The sequence below is a fragment of the Chiloscyllium plagiosum genome, unplaced genomic scaffold, assembly GCF_037043375.1.
Source record: "Chiloscyllium plagiosum isolate Xiang-an unplaced genomic scaffold, Cpla_swu_hap1 HiC_scaffold_14, whole genome shotgun sequence".
NCBI lineage: Eukaryota > Metazoa > Chordata > Chondrichthyes > Orectolobiformes > Hemiscylliidae > Chiloscyllium > Chiloscyllium plagiosum.
The window spans coordinates 63,504,616-63,523,350 of NW_028270152.1; the positions used below are offsets into that span (position 1 = coordinate 63,504,616).

The 18,735-nt window shown below is 41.6% G+C and overlaps 1 protein-coding gene across 2 annotated transcripts in view; it reads left to right on the forward strand.

The window, feature by feature from the left end:
• The window catches only part of LOC122559107 (metabotropic glutamate receptor 7-like), an 864,629-nt gene that overhangs the window by 797,573 nt on the left and 48,321 nt on the right, over nucleotides 1–18,735 (forward strand). For both annotated transcript variants that reach the window (XM_087994497.1, XM_087994496.1), the window contains exon 9: nucleotides 12,060–12,306. In XM_087994497.1, the coding sequence (XP_087850623.1) occupies nucleotides 12,060–12,306 (247 nt within the window). The remainder of the gene's footprint in view (nucleotides 1–12,059; nucleotides 12,307–18,735) is intronic.

Below are 18,735 nucleotides of genomic sequence, written 5' to 3' on the forward strand. Positions count from 1 at the left end.
CCATGGTATCATAAGCACCTTAAAAAAAACTTTAATGGGCAGCACAGTGATCTCAGCTTTGCTCATCAGGCATCCCTGCAAACTGGAGGCCTGATTTTGAATCCAAGCCACGGTCTGATAAAATGAAATGATTTGGAATTAATTTGTCAACCACCTCTTTACCAGGATGCTGTTTGAGTTTGGTTTTATATCTGGAGAAAAAGAAAATCTTGCCAAACCATTCATATTCGAGAGATGTTAAACAGTCAAGCACTTGATTAATGACATGTCACGGTAAAGTTATGATTCTTGTTGTATCACCCTTTCAGATATAGCGACCACAGCTATATCTGAAAGAGCAATACAACAATAGGAAAAGGCAGAAAATAGGAATACCTGTAAAACATAAAAAATGTGACTCCCAACCATTTTTAATTAAGTTCAATCCAATTCATCAAGATTTTAGTTACCTGTCAGAATTTTTAAATATCTGGTTGGTGTCACATTTTGCCTGATAATATGCCTGTAAACTGCATTGAAACCGTTAGTCAAGTTCCAGGTTGCTATCTGTAAACCCATTAAAAAGTCTGTCAAAGCAGGACAGCAAGGATCAGTCAAAACTCCATGGAACATATTGTCAAAAAGTCTGAAAGTTCAAAGATGCTGGGGAGCCAGTTTGTCCATTCTCGTCTGAGAAGAATATATTTTTTTTCTGCTAGTGAGTCATATTGACCTGTAACTATTTATTTCTAGAGTTTCCTAGAACCTTAACAAAGAATGTCTTTGCTAGTGAGGTATAGTAAACCCCTTTAAAGAAACAAAGACAGTGTATGCTGGAGGAACACAGCAGGAATGGCAGCATCCGTTGAGAGCAGAATAGAGTTAATGTCTTGATTCGGTAACTCTGCTTTTCTCTCAACAATGTTGCCAGATCTACTCTATATCTTCAATACACACTGATTTTGTTTCAGATTTTCTGAATCTGCAGTTCATTTTTTCCTGAATGAAATTTGCCTTGAATATATGGAAATCTGTATCTCTGTGTTCAGAAAGCAAGCTTGATTTGTTTCAAGCACTGTCAATTGTACAAATGCATGGCTGTCAGCATCTGGTGGATCCAAACTAGGAAAGGTCCTGTTCTGAGGTGGCCACATGCCTGGGTATCACTGAAGAAAATAGAACACATAAAGGTGTTGAAAAGGCATTTAAAAAAAAAAATCTCATGGGTAATGTAGAAGGGGCAGGACAGATGGAGACCATTTAGTTCACATAATCTGTACTGGTGTTTATGCTGTCCATGAAATTCCTTCCACTTCTCCTATCACTTTGACTGCTTAATCTTCCATTCTTTCCTTCTTTGTGTGTGCCTAGCTTCTCCTTAGATGTTACCCATGCTGTTCACATCAATGATTTTCTGAGTCCTCATCCTCACCACTCACAGAGTAAAGAGGTTTCGCCCAAATTCCTTACTGAATTTTTTAGTGACTATCTTAAATTAATGGCCTTTGGTTGTGGAAACATCTTACCTCTATCTACTTCACCAAACCATTTCACGCTCTGAATGAACTCATCAGCTCGTTCTTTTTTAGAGGAGGGTACCCAACTTCTTCAGTCTTTCCTGATCATAGTAACTCCCCAGTTCTGGTGTTAGCCTTCTAACTTGTCTCTGCATTTTTTTTCCAGTGATTCTTTATCCTTTGTATAATATGGAGACTGCAGCTGTTTTAGTACTCCATGTGTAGTCTCAATAAGATTCTGTCCAAGTTGAACATAACTACTTGTATGATCCTCCTTATACCCAAGTGTCTTATTTATTGTTTCTTTCATCTTGCATTATTACTTTAAGGAGAGATCTATTGAACAGCATTCACAAGCTTTCTCTTGTCTATGTGTCTATATTGAGTCATTAGTTTTTTTTTGTTATCTCCTGGCAATCGAGAAAGAGAACAGGTCACTCACCTATCAGATATTATGGAAGTTTAGCATGCCATCATTCACAAAATCACTTGCAAACCATCATGATTATTCAAAATTGAATTGGCAGTGAAGGCTATCATAGTCACCCTCCTTTCTGTTAATTTTTATATCGAACTTGAAAGCCTGCCTTCCCAAATAAAGCAATCAAACAGCGTGGTACTGGAATGACCTATCACCATCCCCCCAACACCTTAGTCTACCTATCATATTCCCAGACACCTTCCCCCCACCCAGCCCTACCCCCTCTCCCATTTATCTCTTCAGCCCCCTTGGGCCACCCTCATTCCTGATGAAGGGCTTATGCTCAAAACGTTAACTCTCCTTTTCCAGCACCACGCTCTTCGACACTGATCTCCAGCGTCTGCGGTCCTCACTTTTTCCCAACTAAAGCAGCCATGCCAGCAAGTGAAAATTCACCTGACGAAGGAGTAACGCTTGTGATTTTAAATAAACCTGTTGGACTGTAACCTGGTGTTGTGTGACTCCTGAGCAAGAGAGATGATGCAGAACCCTCTGCGCCACTGTGAAAGTGAAGTTAAAGGAATTGTTCCTTACCACCATGAGTCGTCGTGATTGTAGGGACCTTTGTGTAGAAAAGAATGACAGAAGGTTGATCTGATATAAGATTTTGAGAGAGTTTGACAGGGGAGATGTAGTGAAGGTACTTTGACTTTTACAAGAGAGTAAAATTAGACCTTCTGAAAATAAGATGGTAATTCATAAATCCAAGAGGGAATTCAACAATATCTTATTATATGATGTCTTAAACAAAATGTCAGAGAGACTTTACAGGAGTGCTGTGTATAAAAATTTGCAACTGAGTCACGTAAGGCAGCACAGTGGCTCAGTCGTTAGCACTGTAGCCTCACAGCAGCAGGGTCCCAGGTTCGATTCTGGCGTTGGGTGACTGTCTGTGTGGAGTTTGCACATTCTCCCCGTGTCTGCGTGGGTTTCCTCTGGGTGCTCCGGTTTCCTCCCACAGTCCAAAGATGTGCAGGCCAGGTGAATTGGCCATGCTAAATTGCCCGTAGTGTTAGGTGCATTGGTTAGAGTGAAATGGGTCTGGGAGGGTTACTCTTCGGAGGGTCGGTGTGAACTGGTTGGGCCGAAGGGCCTGTTTCCACACTGTAGAGATTCTAATCTTCTAATCTAATCAGAACACATGGCCCCAATCTTGCTCAGAGAAGATTTCAAAGAGCAGTTTATAGTGAAAAAGAAAGCAAAACAAGAAGTCTTGGGGTGGAATTCCAAAACATAGGACCTAGTTAGTTAAAGCACATCTGCCATTGGTAGTGGAATTAAAATTGGAGATGCACAAGAAACCAGAATTAGATCCGCATAGATACCCTGACGAGCAATATGCCTAGAGGTTTTCAGAGACAAGGAGAAGCAATGCAGGAAGGTATGTGAAAGGAAGAATGTGAATTTTAAAATGGAGATCAGCAAGCAGTTGGTGATGGTGAATTGGGGTTTAGTCCGTATTGTAATTTTTCCCGAGTTGGTGGCAACACGGTAGGTCATTGGAGCCAGCCCATTCCAGGCCACCAGCTTCGTTTTCTCTTTTTCAATTTTCATTTTTTTTTTCTCCTCGTCTTCCTTTCTTCTTCGTCTGTGAGGCAGGAGCAGTGTCAGCAGGGCGATGGCTACAGCATTGGTACCGTGGTTTGGGACTCTTAGCGGAACTGATTGTGCCCCGAACCGGGACTCCCTGCCGCATTGACGCCTGGAACGGGGATACCTGGCAGTGATAGTCCAGAGCCTGAATTCTTGGCTGTTGCGGTGCCTAGAATGGGGGTTCCAGGCAGCACTAGGACTCTTGGCAATGTCAACGAGTCAGCAGGGCCAGGGTCTCCCTGGGCACTGGTGTCGTCGTTGTTCCAGGAGCAGGACTTCTTGAGGACCATAACACCATACAAAGACTTGCAGAAGTCCTAAAGCTGTGCTTGAAACTTCAGTTTGAACAGAAGATGAACTCTTATTCAGGTAATTTCTTTTTACCCTTATTGAACCTAAAATTGTGCCTGATTCTGGTAACAAAACACCTTTCATTGTATCTTCAGGATACAGGTGACAATAAATAAACCATTCACCATTCATCATTCAGATAACCTCAAGGTTATGGTGGTGGAATCTGGGAGACCAACCAGGAATGCATCAAAATAGTCAAATCTGAAGGTTACAAATGCATGGATGAGGGATTCAGAAAAACATAAGTCTCATCAGCATTGAAGTCAGCTCAGGTTAGAGGAGGAAATAATTGGCCTCGCTTATAGGATGTGGGCAGATTGCTGGCAAATCCATCATTTGATGTCCATCTCTAATTATCCTTGAGAAGATGACAATGAGCTGCCACCTTTGGTGCACATACCCAAAATACTGTTGGGAATGGAGTTTCAGGTTTATGACCTAGCAGCAGTGAAGTAATAATGATATAGTTCCAAGTCAGGATGTTGTGGAGCTTGAAGACTTTTCAGGTTATGGTATTCCCAAGTATCACTTTTTTTTATTCTTTCCAGGTAGTAGTGGTTATGGATTTGGAAAGTGGCTGTGCTATGCTTTGTAAATAATGCACACTACTGCCTATGCCTACTGGTGATGTAGTAGGTGAAGGCTTAAACTGGTGAATAAAGTGTGGATCAAACAGGCTGCTTTATTCCTGGATGGTATCAAACGTCTTGGTGTTGCAATTGCATGGATCCACAGAATGGAGACAATTCCATCACATTCCTGATTTGTGCCTTGTACATGATGGGCAGGCTTTGAAGAGATGGGGATTAAGTCATTCCCAATTACATTCCTAACCTTTGACCTCCTTTGGTAGCCATATTATTTATGTTTGATCCAGTTTGGTCTTTGATCAATGGTAATGCCCCAGGATATTGATAATGCAAGATGCAGAATATCATTGACATGTGGTTAAACACTTTCTTATTGAGTTGATCATTCCCTATCACAAATATTGCTGGCCGCATTTTACCCCAAGCTTGAACATTGTTAATGACTTGCTGCATGTAGGAACAAACTACTTCAGTATATTAGGAGTTGTGAATCCTACTGAACACTGTAGTGATCTATGAGAAGCCCTATTCCTGATGTTTTGATGATGAGAGGATTCATTGATGAAGTAGTTGAAGATGGTTAGGCCTAGCCTGAGGAACTCCTGTAGCTGTGTCTTAGAGATGACATGACTGATCTCAAACAACCATCCTTTTTGTGCTTGCTAAGATTCCAACCAGGGGAGAGTTTCCTAGATTCCTATTGATTGTGCCAGGATCTTCAGGTCATATTTGATGAAAGACTCATCTCAAGGGCAGTCACTCCAACCTCATAGCTAAACTAAGCTTTTTTGTCCATTCTGGGACTATATGCCTCACACAAAACCGAATATTGTTCTGTAGGTTATTACTGAGTAAATGTTATTTAATTGTGCTGTCATTGACACCTTCCATCGCTTTGCTGATGATCAAGAGTAGACTTATGGGGCAATATTATCTGGTTTGAATTCACCCTTTTATTATGGAAAGGACATATCTCGACAAATTTCAAACTCCAGTAGGCACCAGTGTTGTAGCTGGATGGGAACAGCTTGGACACAGTCAGAATGTTGCCAGGATTGCTAGCCTTTGCAGTGTACAGTACCTTCAACCCTTTCTTGCTGTTAGCTGGAGTGATGCAAGGAATCTAAGGAAACACCGTTGAATCATAATCCAAATAGCACTTCAAACTCATCCTTTACATTTGTGATGTCCCAGACAGCTCCATTATTGAGAATGCAGAAGGGGGATGTGTCTGGAGACCCTTCTTCAGGTTAATTCTTAAATTCTCCAGCACCATTCACAACTGATTGTGGCAGGACTGCAGAGGACTGATCTCATCCATTGGTTGTGGAATCTCTATGGTCTGTCTGCATTGGTTTTGCTGGTTAACCTACCTGCAATCCTGTTTTGTGTCTGGAGTATATTTTTAGCATATGCCTGCTGCTGCTCCTCAAGGTGGTAAAAACAATGACTGCAGATGCTGGAAACCAGATTCTGGATTAGTGTTACTGGAAGAGCACAGCAGTTCAGGCAGCATCCAAGGAGCAGCGAAACCGACGTTTCGGACAAAAGCCCTTCATCAGGAATCTCCTCACATGCTGCCCTCATTAAATGTAGATTGATCACTGGACTTGATGGTAATGATGGAGCGGGTGATGTGCTGATTCATGAGGTTACAGATTGTGGTTGAACATTACACGTTACAGAATTTCTTTGTCGAGTTGCTAAGTCTGTCCTGAATCCATCCCAGTAATATTGCCACAAAGCATGAAAGATGGTATCATTAATGTGAACTTGAGACTTCATTTTCATAATGTATGTGTGATGGTCACCCTTACCAAGACAGTGGTCAAATGTTTATCTCCGTTTCAAATACAGCATAAAGGTAGTGAGTAATTTAGATTCTTCTGGATGGATTTGGAAATACGTTTGAACCCAAGTTACCACGACACTGTGGCACAGATGCATTGAAGGGGATACTAGATAAAGACATGACAGAGAAAGGAGTAGAATAATTCTGTGAAAGGGTTGCTAATAGGAGGCATGTGACAAGTCAAAATACCAGCATGGCCCAATTGTTGTGACCTGTTTTATTTTGCGGATTCTGTGTGCATTCTTTCAAATTTGAGAGGTAGGGTGGAGTGAGGTGAGACCGTGGCCAATGTATTGATGTTTGACACTGCCTATGCACACACCTAACATTGCAGTGAGCATATATTACCTGTTATTGCTCTGTTTTAGTTCAAAGGTTTCTATTGCTGTGATAAAAGAAATCATAAAACGTAATTTTGAAATTAATGTACTCTGTGATGGTGCCTCAAAGCGAACTGAAATTGCCACAATAGACCTGTATGTACTTTTCAACTTAAGAAGAAGCACAGTTACTATGACCACCATCACCATTAAGAAGAATAACTCTTTTAATGTGCCTGAGATGTTACGTGCTTTCTGATTTTAAAAGCATCTTTGCCCGTAAGCGCCTACATTTGTTAAATGTCATTCGGCGGTAACAATTGGTTGGAATTCACTACTGGGTAGGGAGGACAAGATTTGTTTTTTTAATCCTGTCAGAGAGCTACTCATATATTGTGACATGTGAAAAAAATGCAAGAAGGCTTGAAGATCTGAAGTGTGAAGCAAAGGTACAAGGCATCATTTATTCAGAAGTTGGGTTATAGAGCCTGGGGAGACATTTGCCCCAGACATGGCATATAACAGGGAACTGGCACCCTGCTTGGCAGACAGAGACCTAGAACTCTTGATGGAGTGGTGACTCGGAGAAAGAACATACCCAAACCCCTGGACTGATAGCAGAGGCTGCCCTTGACTTACTGTGCCAGGACCCCCTGACTGAAGGATATCTGTCTCCTTTGGCATGACTAAGAACTGCTTCCCTTTGAAACGTGGCTGGTTGATGCACATAGTGTGTTTGCCATGTAGGCTGTAGGTACGTGGTGCAGGGGCAAGATGATACAGCATGGTGTCAGACAACAAAACGTCCCTTGACTGATTATTGCTGCCAACCATGCCATGCTGCCTGCCTCAGTTTCTTGTGCTAAAAGGCAAGTCATGGCAGAAATACTGTGATCCTTTAGCTAAGGGGACAAAGCTCTGAGAGGCAAGAGGTAGGTAAGCATCTAGGTGGGTGCTTACTGAATGAATACTAAGAAAGTAAGAGAGCAGCCCTGAGATTCAGCCTTGTCCAATTCAGAGTTGGATGCCTGCCCCTGTCCACAAAGTGGCAGTATTCCAATGATAATTACCAGTGTGTTCCAAGTGGATCTAACATGTGCCATGAGGGCGCAGAGATGCTAATCATTGCCAGCGTCCAGTGATATGGAGTGTGTGCTGCTGTTTGCCTTGATCTATTCCATTGGTACTGAGGATTCAAGATGGAGAACCAGAGTAAGCAGCAAGCTGGAGTCACCAGGTATTCACTCGGACTGTCATGTCGGGAATTCTCAGCATCTTGTTTCTATCCTGCAGGTAGTAGATTACATATTAATGAGGGTGACATGATTGATAATTATACAGTGTTAAACTCCAATGCAATCTCTTAGAACTACGTGTTCCACATGACTGCCAAGCAATAATAACCTCCAACATGCGCAAAGACTGACAACTCCACATGGCTTTCCATAGCATTACCATCAGTAATTCCCCCATTTTCAACATCCTGAGGGCTACTTTGGACAAGAAACATATCTGAACCTGCTCACTAAATGTCATGGTTATTCCATCTGTGACCGAGCATTCTGTGATGAATGGCTCACTTGCTAGGCTAGCGCCATCTAAAATGCACAACTTAGAAACATAATGGAATATTTACTCGCAAAATTCACATCGTCCAGACAAAGTGGTGCAGTGGATTGATACTTCACCCAGTAAGCTAAGCCTCCATTCCTACAGAAACCCATAACATTCATCTAGGAATACAGGGACTTCAGGTACATTGGAATAGAGACACTTTCAACTTCCCCTCCAATTTTTAAAAATTAATTTGAAGGAGGTGGGTATCGTTGACTATCTCAGTATTTATTGTCCATTCCTAATTTCCCTTCAGAGATTGGTCATCCCTCTTGAAGCTCTGCAGTCTATGCATAGGGGTATAATATCCATCCCCAAGTGCGATTCGGAAGGGAGCTCCAGAAATTTTATTGAGTGACAGTGAAGGATTGGTTTTATACTGTGAGGTCAGGATGATTTGTGGCTTGGAGGAAAACTTGCAGTTTGTGATTTTTCTTGCATCTGCTGCCCTTGTCCTTCTAGATGGTAGAGGTTGTGGGTTTGGAATTGCTGTTAAAGGAGCCTGGGTGTTTTGCTACATTGTCTCTTTTGTGGGGACTCACTGCTGCCCATGTTCATTGGAGATGGAAGGAGTAAGTGTAGAAGATGGGTGAATGTGATGCCAATCAAGCAGGCTGTTGTGTCTTGGCTATGTTAAGCTTCTTGAGCATTAATAGAGCTGCACTCATCCAGATAAGTGAAAGCATTCCTTCTTAGAAATGCCAGGCAATGACCATCTCAAATAAACAATCTAACCATTCAATGGTGTTACCATCAATAAATCCCCCCCAAACCTTGAAGATGGTTAAACCTAGGGCATCACCCTGAGAAATGCCTGCTGCAGATGCATGGGATGAAGAGATTGACTTCCAACAACCACAACCATCTTTCTTTGTGCTAGATATATCTCTAGTCTCTCCCTCTCTGTCTCTCTCCCCTTTCTGATTTGGGCATATATTACTGCTTTGTCAGTGTTGTGGGGGCTAAAGTGCGAGACAAGCTACCCAACTGCATTGTGGGAATGGCATCATCACAACACATGGAAGACTACAATAACAACAGCCACCATCACCACCTCCAAAGCAACAAAAGAGACACATTAAAGCGAGTCTTGATATGGGCACTGTTATGGACCCCCTCAAAACATTTCAAGCAAATAGCCCGGACCCTAATTTTGCTATTTGTTTTAAGCAGGTATAAGGTGGATATTCCAGGCGTGATGCAACTGGTCCAACCACATAGTTTTAAACAAAATGGAATTTATTTGCAAGATTACCAAATGAAACACAAACAAAACAGAACAGAATATAGAATAACTTAACCTCTCCGAAAATCCAACAGATCATCCCAACTGAATGATGCCGTTCCAAATACTAGCAACAATCCCCATAAACAACCTTTGGCACAAAAGCTAAAATCAAGCGCAGGGTTTTACAGGAGAAATGTCAGAGAGAGCGGACCAGCCTGGACCAGCTGCATTGGGTCCAACAGCGTCACAACTCACTAGCAGCCTTGAACAACCAGACTGCTTGCTAAAACCAAAACCAAACTGGAGAAGAGCTGAGCCGGGGAGAACTGATAACTCCCCTTTCATTGTCCAGGTTTTTTTTAAAACTCGATAGCCTGTTGCCTGAGGCAGTATCTGCTAACTATAATCAAACTGGCCCTAAAACTCTTTAAACCTAGACCTCCTGGAGTCTCTGCAGTTATGAACCCTCTTGAAAAAAAATCCAAGGAAGGCACAACCTTGTTAAAGGAGCAGCATCCTCACAGCACCAATTCACAAAATGGTTTAAATCATGTATTCAGTACAAGTACACAATCCTTTATCCAAAACGCTCGGGACTAGCTGGTTTTTTGGAATTCTGAATTTTTCGAATTTCGGAATAAGTGACAGTTCAACAGTGAAATTTTTAAAAAACCTTATTGAACAGCAGACTCACTGAGTGTAACGGGCCCTGAGACAGAATTGAGGCCTGCCAGTGCTGGGCCAACCCCCACCCCACACACACTTACATTGCATCTGAGTGACACACGTCGAATGGATGTAAAATTGGGTTAACTGTTTGCAAGCCAAACAACTTTGTTAACGAGAGAAAATTTCATAAAGAAACCTTCGGATTTTTAGCTTTTCGGACTTTGGATAAAAGGTTGTCTACCTTTACCTTACTGTACGGTTACTTCTCCCTTGATGTGATTTTCAGTCCAAGCAATAGAAATACTGAGAAGGGTGGATGCAAGACTGGTGAATAATTAGATTTTTAATAGACCAAGTGGGAAGGACATTGTGTGAGACCTGAGGCACTGTTTTATTTAATCTTTGATAAGTGCAAAGACTATGATGGGTACTGTCGCATAGTAGATATATTTCCAGATTATTAACTCCAAGATCTTGGCGAAGGATCTAGTGAGGTCAGTTTGTGACCCATCATGGCAGCTTTGGAATTTATACTCAATCTGAAAGAAAAAGGTAGCATTACCTATGGTGATCATAAAATGACTGGATTATTGTAAAAGCCGAACTGATTCACTCGAACTTAGAATTATTACAGAAGGGACAGTTTGGCCTGTTAAGCTCATGACCAGCTTTCTACGAGAGCAACTCAGTTAGTTCTACACTCCTGCCATTTTTAAGCAGGCCCACAATAAATTTCTCGTCAGATCTTTATCCAATTTCCTTTGAAAGCTAATATTGCATCAGCCTCCACCATACTTTCAGGCTGACCCTAACCATTCACTATATAAAGGTTTTGTCAATAAGCTTAAACTGGTGACTTCTGGTTCTTGGCCCTGTCATTTTAGCGAATGAAATCTGCTCTCCTTACCTTGTCTTACCTATAAATGGCTCCAAAACCACAACAATATGATTGATAGCTATGTACTGTCTGAAATGGCCTAACAGGTATTCAGTTGTATTCAAGAACATGGCTTTGCTCCCTTCTCAAGAGCAGATAGTGATAGTTAACAAACATTGACTTTGGTGATGCTCACTTCCCATAAATAAGTAAAAATGGGAAGGAATATGTCTTTCAAAAATGGAGTAAGTTAGAACTTCTGACTTTATCAAGGTAAATGACATTTCTCCCAGTATTTGAATGAATCAGAGTGTGTCTTTCACAGTAAACATAATCAGGAAGAGATGATTAAAATATGGAATTGCTTCCGTGTTTCCCAGGTAAAAGTGAACAATCTGAAAATGAGAATGGTATTTACAGATGCATTTGTGTTTGAATACACTTGCCCTGAAACAATTGTATCAATTTAAATTCATCTAGAAAATGGTGATTTGAACAACATTATACAGACTACTCAAGTGAATTATAAATATGATAAGTTAATTCAATGTCTTGTGGCATCTGCCCACTTATAAGGAGGGTCACAAATGGGCATGTCACAGGTAGTCACTTTTATTTGCCCCATGTTTATGTAACCAAAAAAAATGACTTATCATATCTGTCAGAAATGCTTCAGAGTCAGAAAACAATGAATAACTTCAAATTACAAAAATTACATAGTTGTTTATGTACAGAGTACAATTTTCTTCTTAGGCCTACTGTGGTGCAGTGATAGTGGCCTGGTGTAAATGATATTATTTCGATGACACCTTCCTTCAGGGAAAATTATACTGTGAACATGAGATGCTCCAAGATTGTGTATATGGAGTATAATAATTCTGTATCCTTTCCAAATACTGAAATGTTCGTGGTTATCTTTGGCTTTGAGGAACCAAATGTTGGTGCAACCATCTTCATATCATCTTCATTTTATCTTCTTTTCCAGATGTACATACAGACTACCACCCTAACCATATCCATGAACCTAAGTGCTTCTGTGGCTCTGGGTATGCTATACATGCCGAAGGTTTACATCATCATCTTCCACCCAGAACAGAACGTCCAGAAGCGAAAGCGCAGCTTTAAGGCGGTGGTAACTGCAGCAACTATGTCTTCACGACTATCCCATAAATCCTCAGACAGGCCTAATGGTGAAGCCAAAACAGAGCTGTGTGAAAATGTAGATCCGAACAGTAAGTATATGGGATATATGAGCAACTTCTATTTTTGTGGTGTCTCTCTAAAGACGTGACAAGTGGCTGAACCTAATAAATTCAATGTGATGCCCATTTGCAAGCCTATTGAGTAAACAGTGCAGGGAACTCTATCTTAAGCTGATAATTTATTACATTTGTGTGCATGTTGCAGTTCTAAGCCCTTCCAAACCTATGACTCAGTTAGTATTCATAAAATTGCTTGTTATTTGTTGTGGTTAGAGGTGTAGCACTTATTTCAGTTCTCAAAATCCTTGTACTACAATATTTAGAGATGCTACTCAGGCAACCATCATACAAAGATTTGGGTCATATAAATTCAGAAATAGATACTGCAAATCTGCTTAATTTAACATCAACACTGAAAACAAACTACTAGAAATGTTTTGTTTCAACTAATTAAATGTGGCTGGCTGTATGAACTAAAGTCTACCGCTATGTCAGAAATCTATGCTCATAAAAATCATTGCCTGCTTTTAAATTATTGTTGTTGATTTGTTTGCATAATCCATTTAGTGTTAATTGCTACCAATAATTTTCTACGAACTTTGTTCATGCAATGTTAAGAGAAAAATACAAGTAAATTTCTACACAGATAACCTTTCTTTTACCAGGAAAATTGCAATGTACAGTGAGTGGAAGAACCTGTTCAAAAAGATGCATTTGTATAAAATGGGAGCAAAATACATATATAGTAATCAATTAATTAAAAAAAGTGAAGAAATAATGAATGATAAAAGCAAAATCTTTTTCTGACAAACTAAAATGGAGAGAATATAGAATACAAAAAGATACTTTAAATTATTTTTCACTATCAGGAAGCTCAAAATAAGCATCAAATTATTAACTTCTCATTGAAGAAGCTTGACTGAAGGAAGCTATCATGTTTCCTATACAGTATTGTCAATTCTTTAAATGATTATCTACAATCCATACAGTGGGGAAACAGGCCATTTGGGCCAAGTCCACATCGACCCTCCGAAGAATGACCCTCCCAAGCCCATACCCTACTACTCTACATTTACCCCTGACCTAACCTACACATCCCTGAACGCTATGGGCATTTAGCATGGCCAATTCACCTGACCTGCACATCTTTGGATTGTGGAAGGAAACTGGAGCACCCGGAAGAAACCCACACAGATACGGGGAGAACGTGCAAACTCCACACAGGTAGTGGCCTGAGGTAGGAATCGGACCTGGGTCCCTGAAGCTGTGAGGCAGTAGTACTAACCACTGAGCCACCGTGTTCTTCCTCACATCCCCACCCCCACCAAGCCATTTTATGAGATTTAATGCAACCTATCCTGTATTTGCTTGTACAGGAGCATAACCCAGACATGAATTAGTACCTCTTTTTAATCCTAGTTAAATATTTCTGTCCTTCTCATTTATAATTACTTCAATCTCAAGGCTGATTAAGAAAATACTTGCAGAGTTTTTTTTTAATCCAGTCTCCATTCCTATTATGTTAACAGTTGTTATCAGTGTCACTTATCTTCATCCATATGGTTTGTCTTTGCATAATGTAAAACTAACAAACTCTTTATAATAGCCAAACTTGGTGATTGTTATTGCTTCAGTGTTCTTAGATACCTTTCTCTCATATTTCATCTTCCAAATGTGGTCCTTTGCTGGCCCATCTGGGTCTTTTACAGCTCTTTTAGTTTAAAAAAAACAATTTAAATCCAGGGATTTAGCTCAGTAAACTTACCCCTTAGCCTGAGAGCAAAGTTTGTCAGCAGGCAGGTTGAAATGGATCAAGTGGATCAGTAACAAGGGTGTATGACCAGTAGACTGTCAAGTTTATTTTCTTGTCTTCAGTACAACAAATTCAATGCTTTGGCTGGAACCCAGTTTAAACTTGTCAGCCCATTGTTCTACGAATTCAATTCTTGTGGGTACTACAACCCATTTTGTATTAGTATTTTTAACATATTATAATTAAGGTGGCATAATTTGTGCTTCAGGATCATAGAGCATAGAACACTACAGCGCAGTACAGGCCCTTCGGCCCTCGATGTTGCACCGACCAATCTGAAGCCCATCTAACCTATACTATTCCATGTACATCCATATGCTTATCCAATGACGACTTAAATATACTTAAAGTTGGCAAATCTACTACCGTTGTAGGCAAAGCGTTCCATACCCTTACTACTCTCTGAGTAAAGAAACTACCTCTGACATCTGTCCTGTATCTATCACCCCTCAATTTAAAGCTATGCTTCCTCGTGCTCGTCGTCACCATTCTTGGAAAAAGGCTCTCCCTGTCCACCCTATCTAACCCTCTGATTATCTTATATGTCTCTATTAAGTCACCTCTCAACCTTCTTCTCTCTAACGAAAACAACCTCAAGTCCCTCAGCCTTTCCTCGTAAGACCTTTCCTCCATACCAGGCAGCATCCTGGTAAATCTCCTCTGCGCTCTTTCCAAAGCTTCCATATCCTTACAATGCGGTGACCAGAACTGTACACAATACTCCAAGTGCAACCGCACTAGAGTTGTGTACAGCTGTAGCATAACCTCATGGTTCCAGAACTCGAACCCTCTACTAATAAAAGCTAAAACACTGTATGCCTTCTTAACCCTGTCAACCTGAGTGGCAACTTTCAGGATCTGTGTATCTGGACACCGAGATCTCTCTGCTCATCTACACTACCAAGAATCTTACCATTAGCCCATTACTTTGCATTCCGTTTATTGCCTTTCATACTGTGATGTTGAATACAGGAAGTCAAGATTAAAATTAATCTTTGAGTGAAGGTAAATTAGACTGAATAGAATAATTGGATCTACTAATACAACCGTTTTAAAGTCAGACATTGTTCCTTTGTTTATATTGTGATAATTTCTATATTGTGTATAATTTAAATTGATATTGAAAGTTTAATTAATGAAAGGAAGAATTGGTAAGGTTTAGGAAACTGCAAACTGAAATCAGACAAAGTACTTGAGGAATATAAAGGAAGCAAAAAATCTTAATGAAGGAAGAGGAGGGCTGAGATGGGCGTTGAAAAGTCCTTGGCAAGGAGGATTAAGGAGAATCCCAAGGCATTTTATACGTATATTAAGAACAAGAGAGTAGCTAGAGAAAGGGTCGGTCCAGTCAAGGCAAAGGAGGGAATTCGTGCTTGGAGTCAGAGAAAGTGGGTAAGATCCTTATCATCAGTGTTCACCAAGAAGAAGGGCATGGATGGTAGTAAGATTAAGGGGGGTTATGTTGATATTCTAGGGCATGCTGATATTAAGAAGGAGGAGGTGTTGGATGTCTTGGAAAAAAACAAAGATAGATAGGTCCTCAGAGCCTGATGAGATCTATTCCAAAATACTGAAGGAAGCAAAGGAGGAAATTGCTGAGGTCTTGACAGAGACATTTGTATCCTATTTAGCCACAAGCAAGGTCCCAGAACACTAGAGAATAGCCAATGTTTTTCCTTTGTATAAGAAGGGCAACAGGATAATCCAAGAAATTACAGGCCAATGAGTCTTACATCAGCAATAGGAAAATTGTGGGGGAAGATTCTTAGGGACAGAATTTACTTGCATTTGGAAAATAATGGGGATAGTCTGCATGCCTTTTTGTAGGGGAGGTCTTGTCTCACAAATTTAATTGAGTCTTTTTTGAGGAAGTGACAAAGATGTTTCATGAGGGCAGGGCAATGGATGTTATCAATATGGTTTTTCCTAAAGCGGAGAGGTCGGGAAGAAGATTGCAGGTCAAGAAGGCGGTGCTGAGTCTGAGGGTTGGGGCTGAGAAAAGGTGGGGGAGTGGAAATGAGGAAGCATTTCCATCAGAAATTCACCTGCACCTCCACACACATCATTTCCTGCATCCGCTGTACCCGATGTGGCCTCCTATACATTGTGGAGACAGGCCGCCTACTTGCGGAACGTTTCAGAGAACACCTCTGGGACACCCGCACCAACCAACCCAACCGCCCCGTGGCTGAACACTTTAACTCCCCCTCCCACTCCGCCAAGGACATGCAGGTCCTTGGCCTCCTCCATCGCCAGACCATGGCAACACGATGCCTGGAGGAAGAGCGACTCATCTTCTGCCTAAGAACCCTCCAGCCACAGGGATGAATGTGGATTTCTCCAGCTTCCTCATTTCCCCTCCCCCCCCACCTTTTCTCAGTCCCAGCCCTCAGACTCAGCACCACCTTCTTGACCTGCAATCTTCTTCCCGACCTCTCCGCTCCTATCCCCCTCACCTTAACCTCCTTCCACCTATCACATCCCCAACGCCCCTCCCCCAAGTCCCTCCTCCCTACCTTTTATCTTAGCCTGCTTGGCACACCCTCCTCATTCCTGAAGAAGGGCTTATGCCTGAAACGTCGATTCTCCTTCTCCTTTGATGCTGCCTGACCTGCTGTGCTTTTCCAGCAACACATTTTTCAGCTACAAAATCAGTTTTGTCATGGAAGACAGAGGGGAATTGTGAAGGGGATGTTTTTCCGACTGGAGGTCTGTGATTAGTGGTGCTCTGCAAGAATCAGTGCTGGATCTCTATTGTTTGTAATCTATGTATAAATTATTTGGATGAAAATTTCCATGGTAGACCACATGAAAATTAGTGGAGTTGGCGATAGTGAGGAAGGCTGGCAAAGGATACAGCAGGGTCTAGATAAGTTGGAGAGTTGGGTAGAAAATGGGAGGTGGAGTTTAATCTGGACAAGTATTAGATGATACACCTTGCGAGTTCAAATGGGAAGTGTACAGTTTATGGCATGTCCCTTCGGAGGACTGATATACTAAGGTATCTTGGGATCCAAGTCCATAGCTCCCTGAAAGTGGCAATCCAAGTAGGTAACGTGGTAAAGAAGGCATATTGCATGCTTGCCATTATTGTCAGGGCATTGAGTATAAAAGTTGCCAAGTCATGTTGCAACTGTATGAAACTTTGGTTATTTAAAGTATTGTGTGCAGTTCAGGGCATCACGCTATAAGAAGGTGGCTTTGAAGAGGGGACAAAGGATTTCGAACAGTGCCTGGATTGGGAGTGTATTCGCTATAACGAGAGGTTGAACAAACTTGGATTGTTTTCGCAGAAGCTTTGGAGATTGAGAGGCGACCTAATAGTAGCATTTAAAATTCCGAAGGCACAGATAGGCTGGATAGAGAGAGTCTTTTCCCAGGGTGGAAATGTCAAATATTAGGGTCATAGGTTTAAGGTAAAAGGGAAACATTTAAAGGAGATGTTGCAGCAAGTCTTCTGTTTTGGTGTAGAAGGTGGCAGGTGCCCGGATCATGCTGCCAGTGGAGATGGTAGGAGCAGATACAGTAGCAACATGAAAGAGGCATTTAGGCAGACACATGAACAAGCAGGGCATAGTGGGATGCAGACCATGTGCAGGTAGATGGTATTAGTTCAGAATAGCATCATAGTCAGCGCAGACATGGTGGACCACAGGACCTATTCCTCTGCTGTACTGTTCGATATTCTATTGAATAAAACTTAAGTTTTGGCAACTTGGGAGACAGAGAAAAAAGTGTGGTTGGAATACCTGTGTTTGCCTGCAATAAGAATGCAGTAACTGTAACACATAATAAACGCAAAGTACTAAATCACTGCTGAAAGGATGTGATTACTATGTGACCGTTATAGGCAGATTGCATTTTAAATGTGGACATGAGAATTAATGGGGAAGTGCCATCCCCTTTAAGCATGCTTACACATGATTAGACTATGCATCTGGAAAAGAAATTGACCTTTTTAGAACCAGAATATTAAAAGGATAAATCACAGAACAGAGACTGGCACTTAAGTGAATGCGAGGTCTAGACACTGGTAAAAGCTTAAAAATGTGTTGCTGGAAAAGCGCAGCAGGTCAGGCAGCATCAAAGAAACAGGAGAATCGACGTTTCGGGCATAAGCCCTTCTTCAGGAATGAGGAGGGTGTGCCAAGCAGGCTAAGATAAAAGGTAGGGATGAGGGACTTGGGGGAGGGGCGTTGGGAATACGATAGATGGAATGAGGTTAGGGTGGGGGTGGGGGCAGAGAGGTCGGGAAGAAGATTGCAGGTCAAGAAGGCGGTGCTGAGTCCGAGGGTTGAGACTGAGAAAAGGTGGGGGGAGGGGAAATGAGAAAGCTGGAGAAATCTGCAATCATCCCTTGTGGTTGGAGGGTTCCTAGGCGGAAGATGAGGCGCTCTTCCTCCAGGCATCGTGTTGCCATCTCCTCTGCCCTGAAACTCACTTTCTCCTAGACACTGATAAGGCTGCCAATTTCCAGCAGAGTACTGGGGTCTTCAGGAAGTAGGGAATGAGCAGTGAGGGTCATCCCTTTGCTAAAATGGGTGGGAGGGCAGACCGGGGTAATCAAAGCATTGCTTTGTACATTAATTTTCAATAACATTGTCAGGTTTCCATCATCTTAAGAGTTTGTAGACTTCTGCAAATCC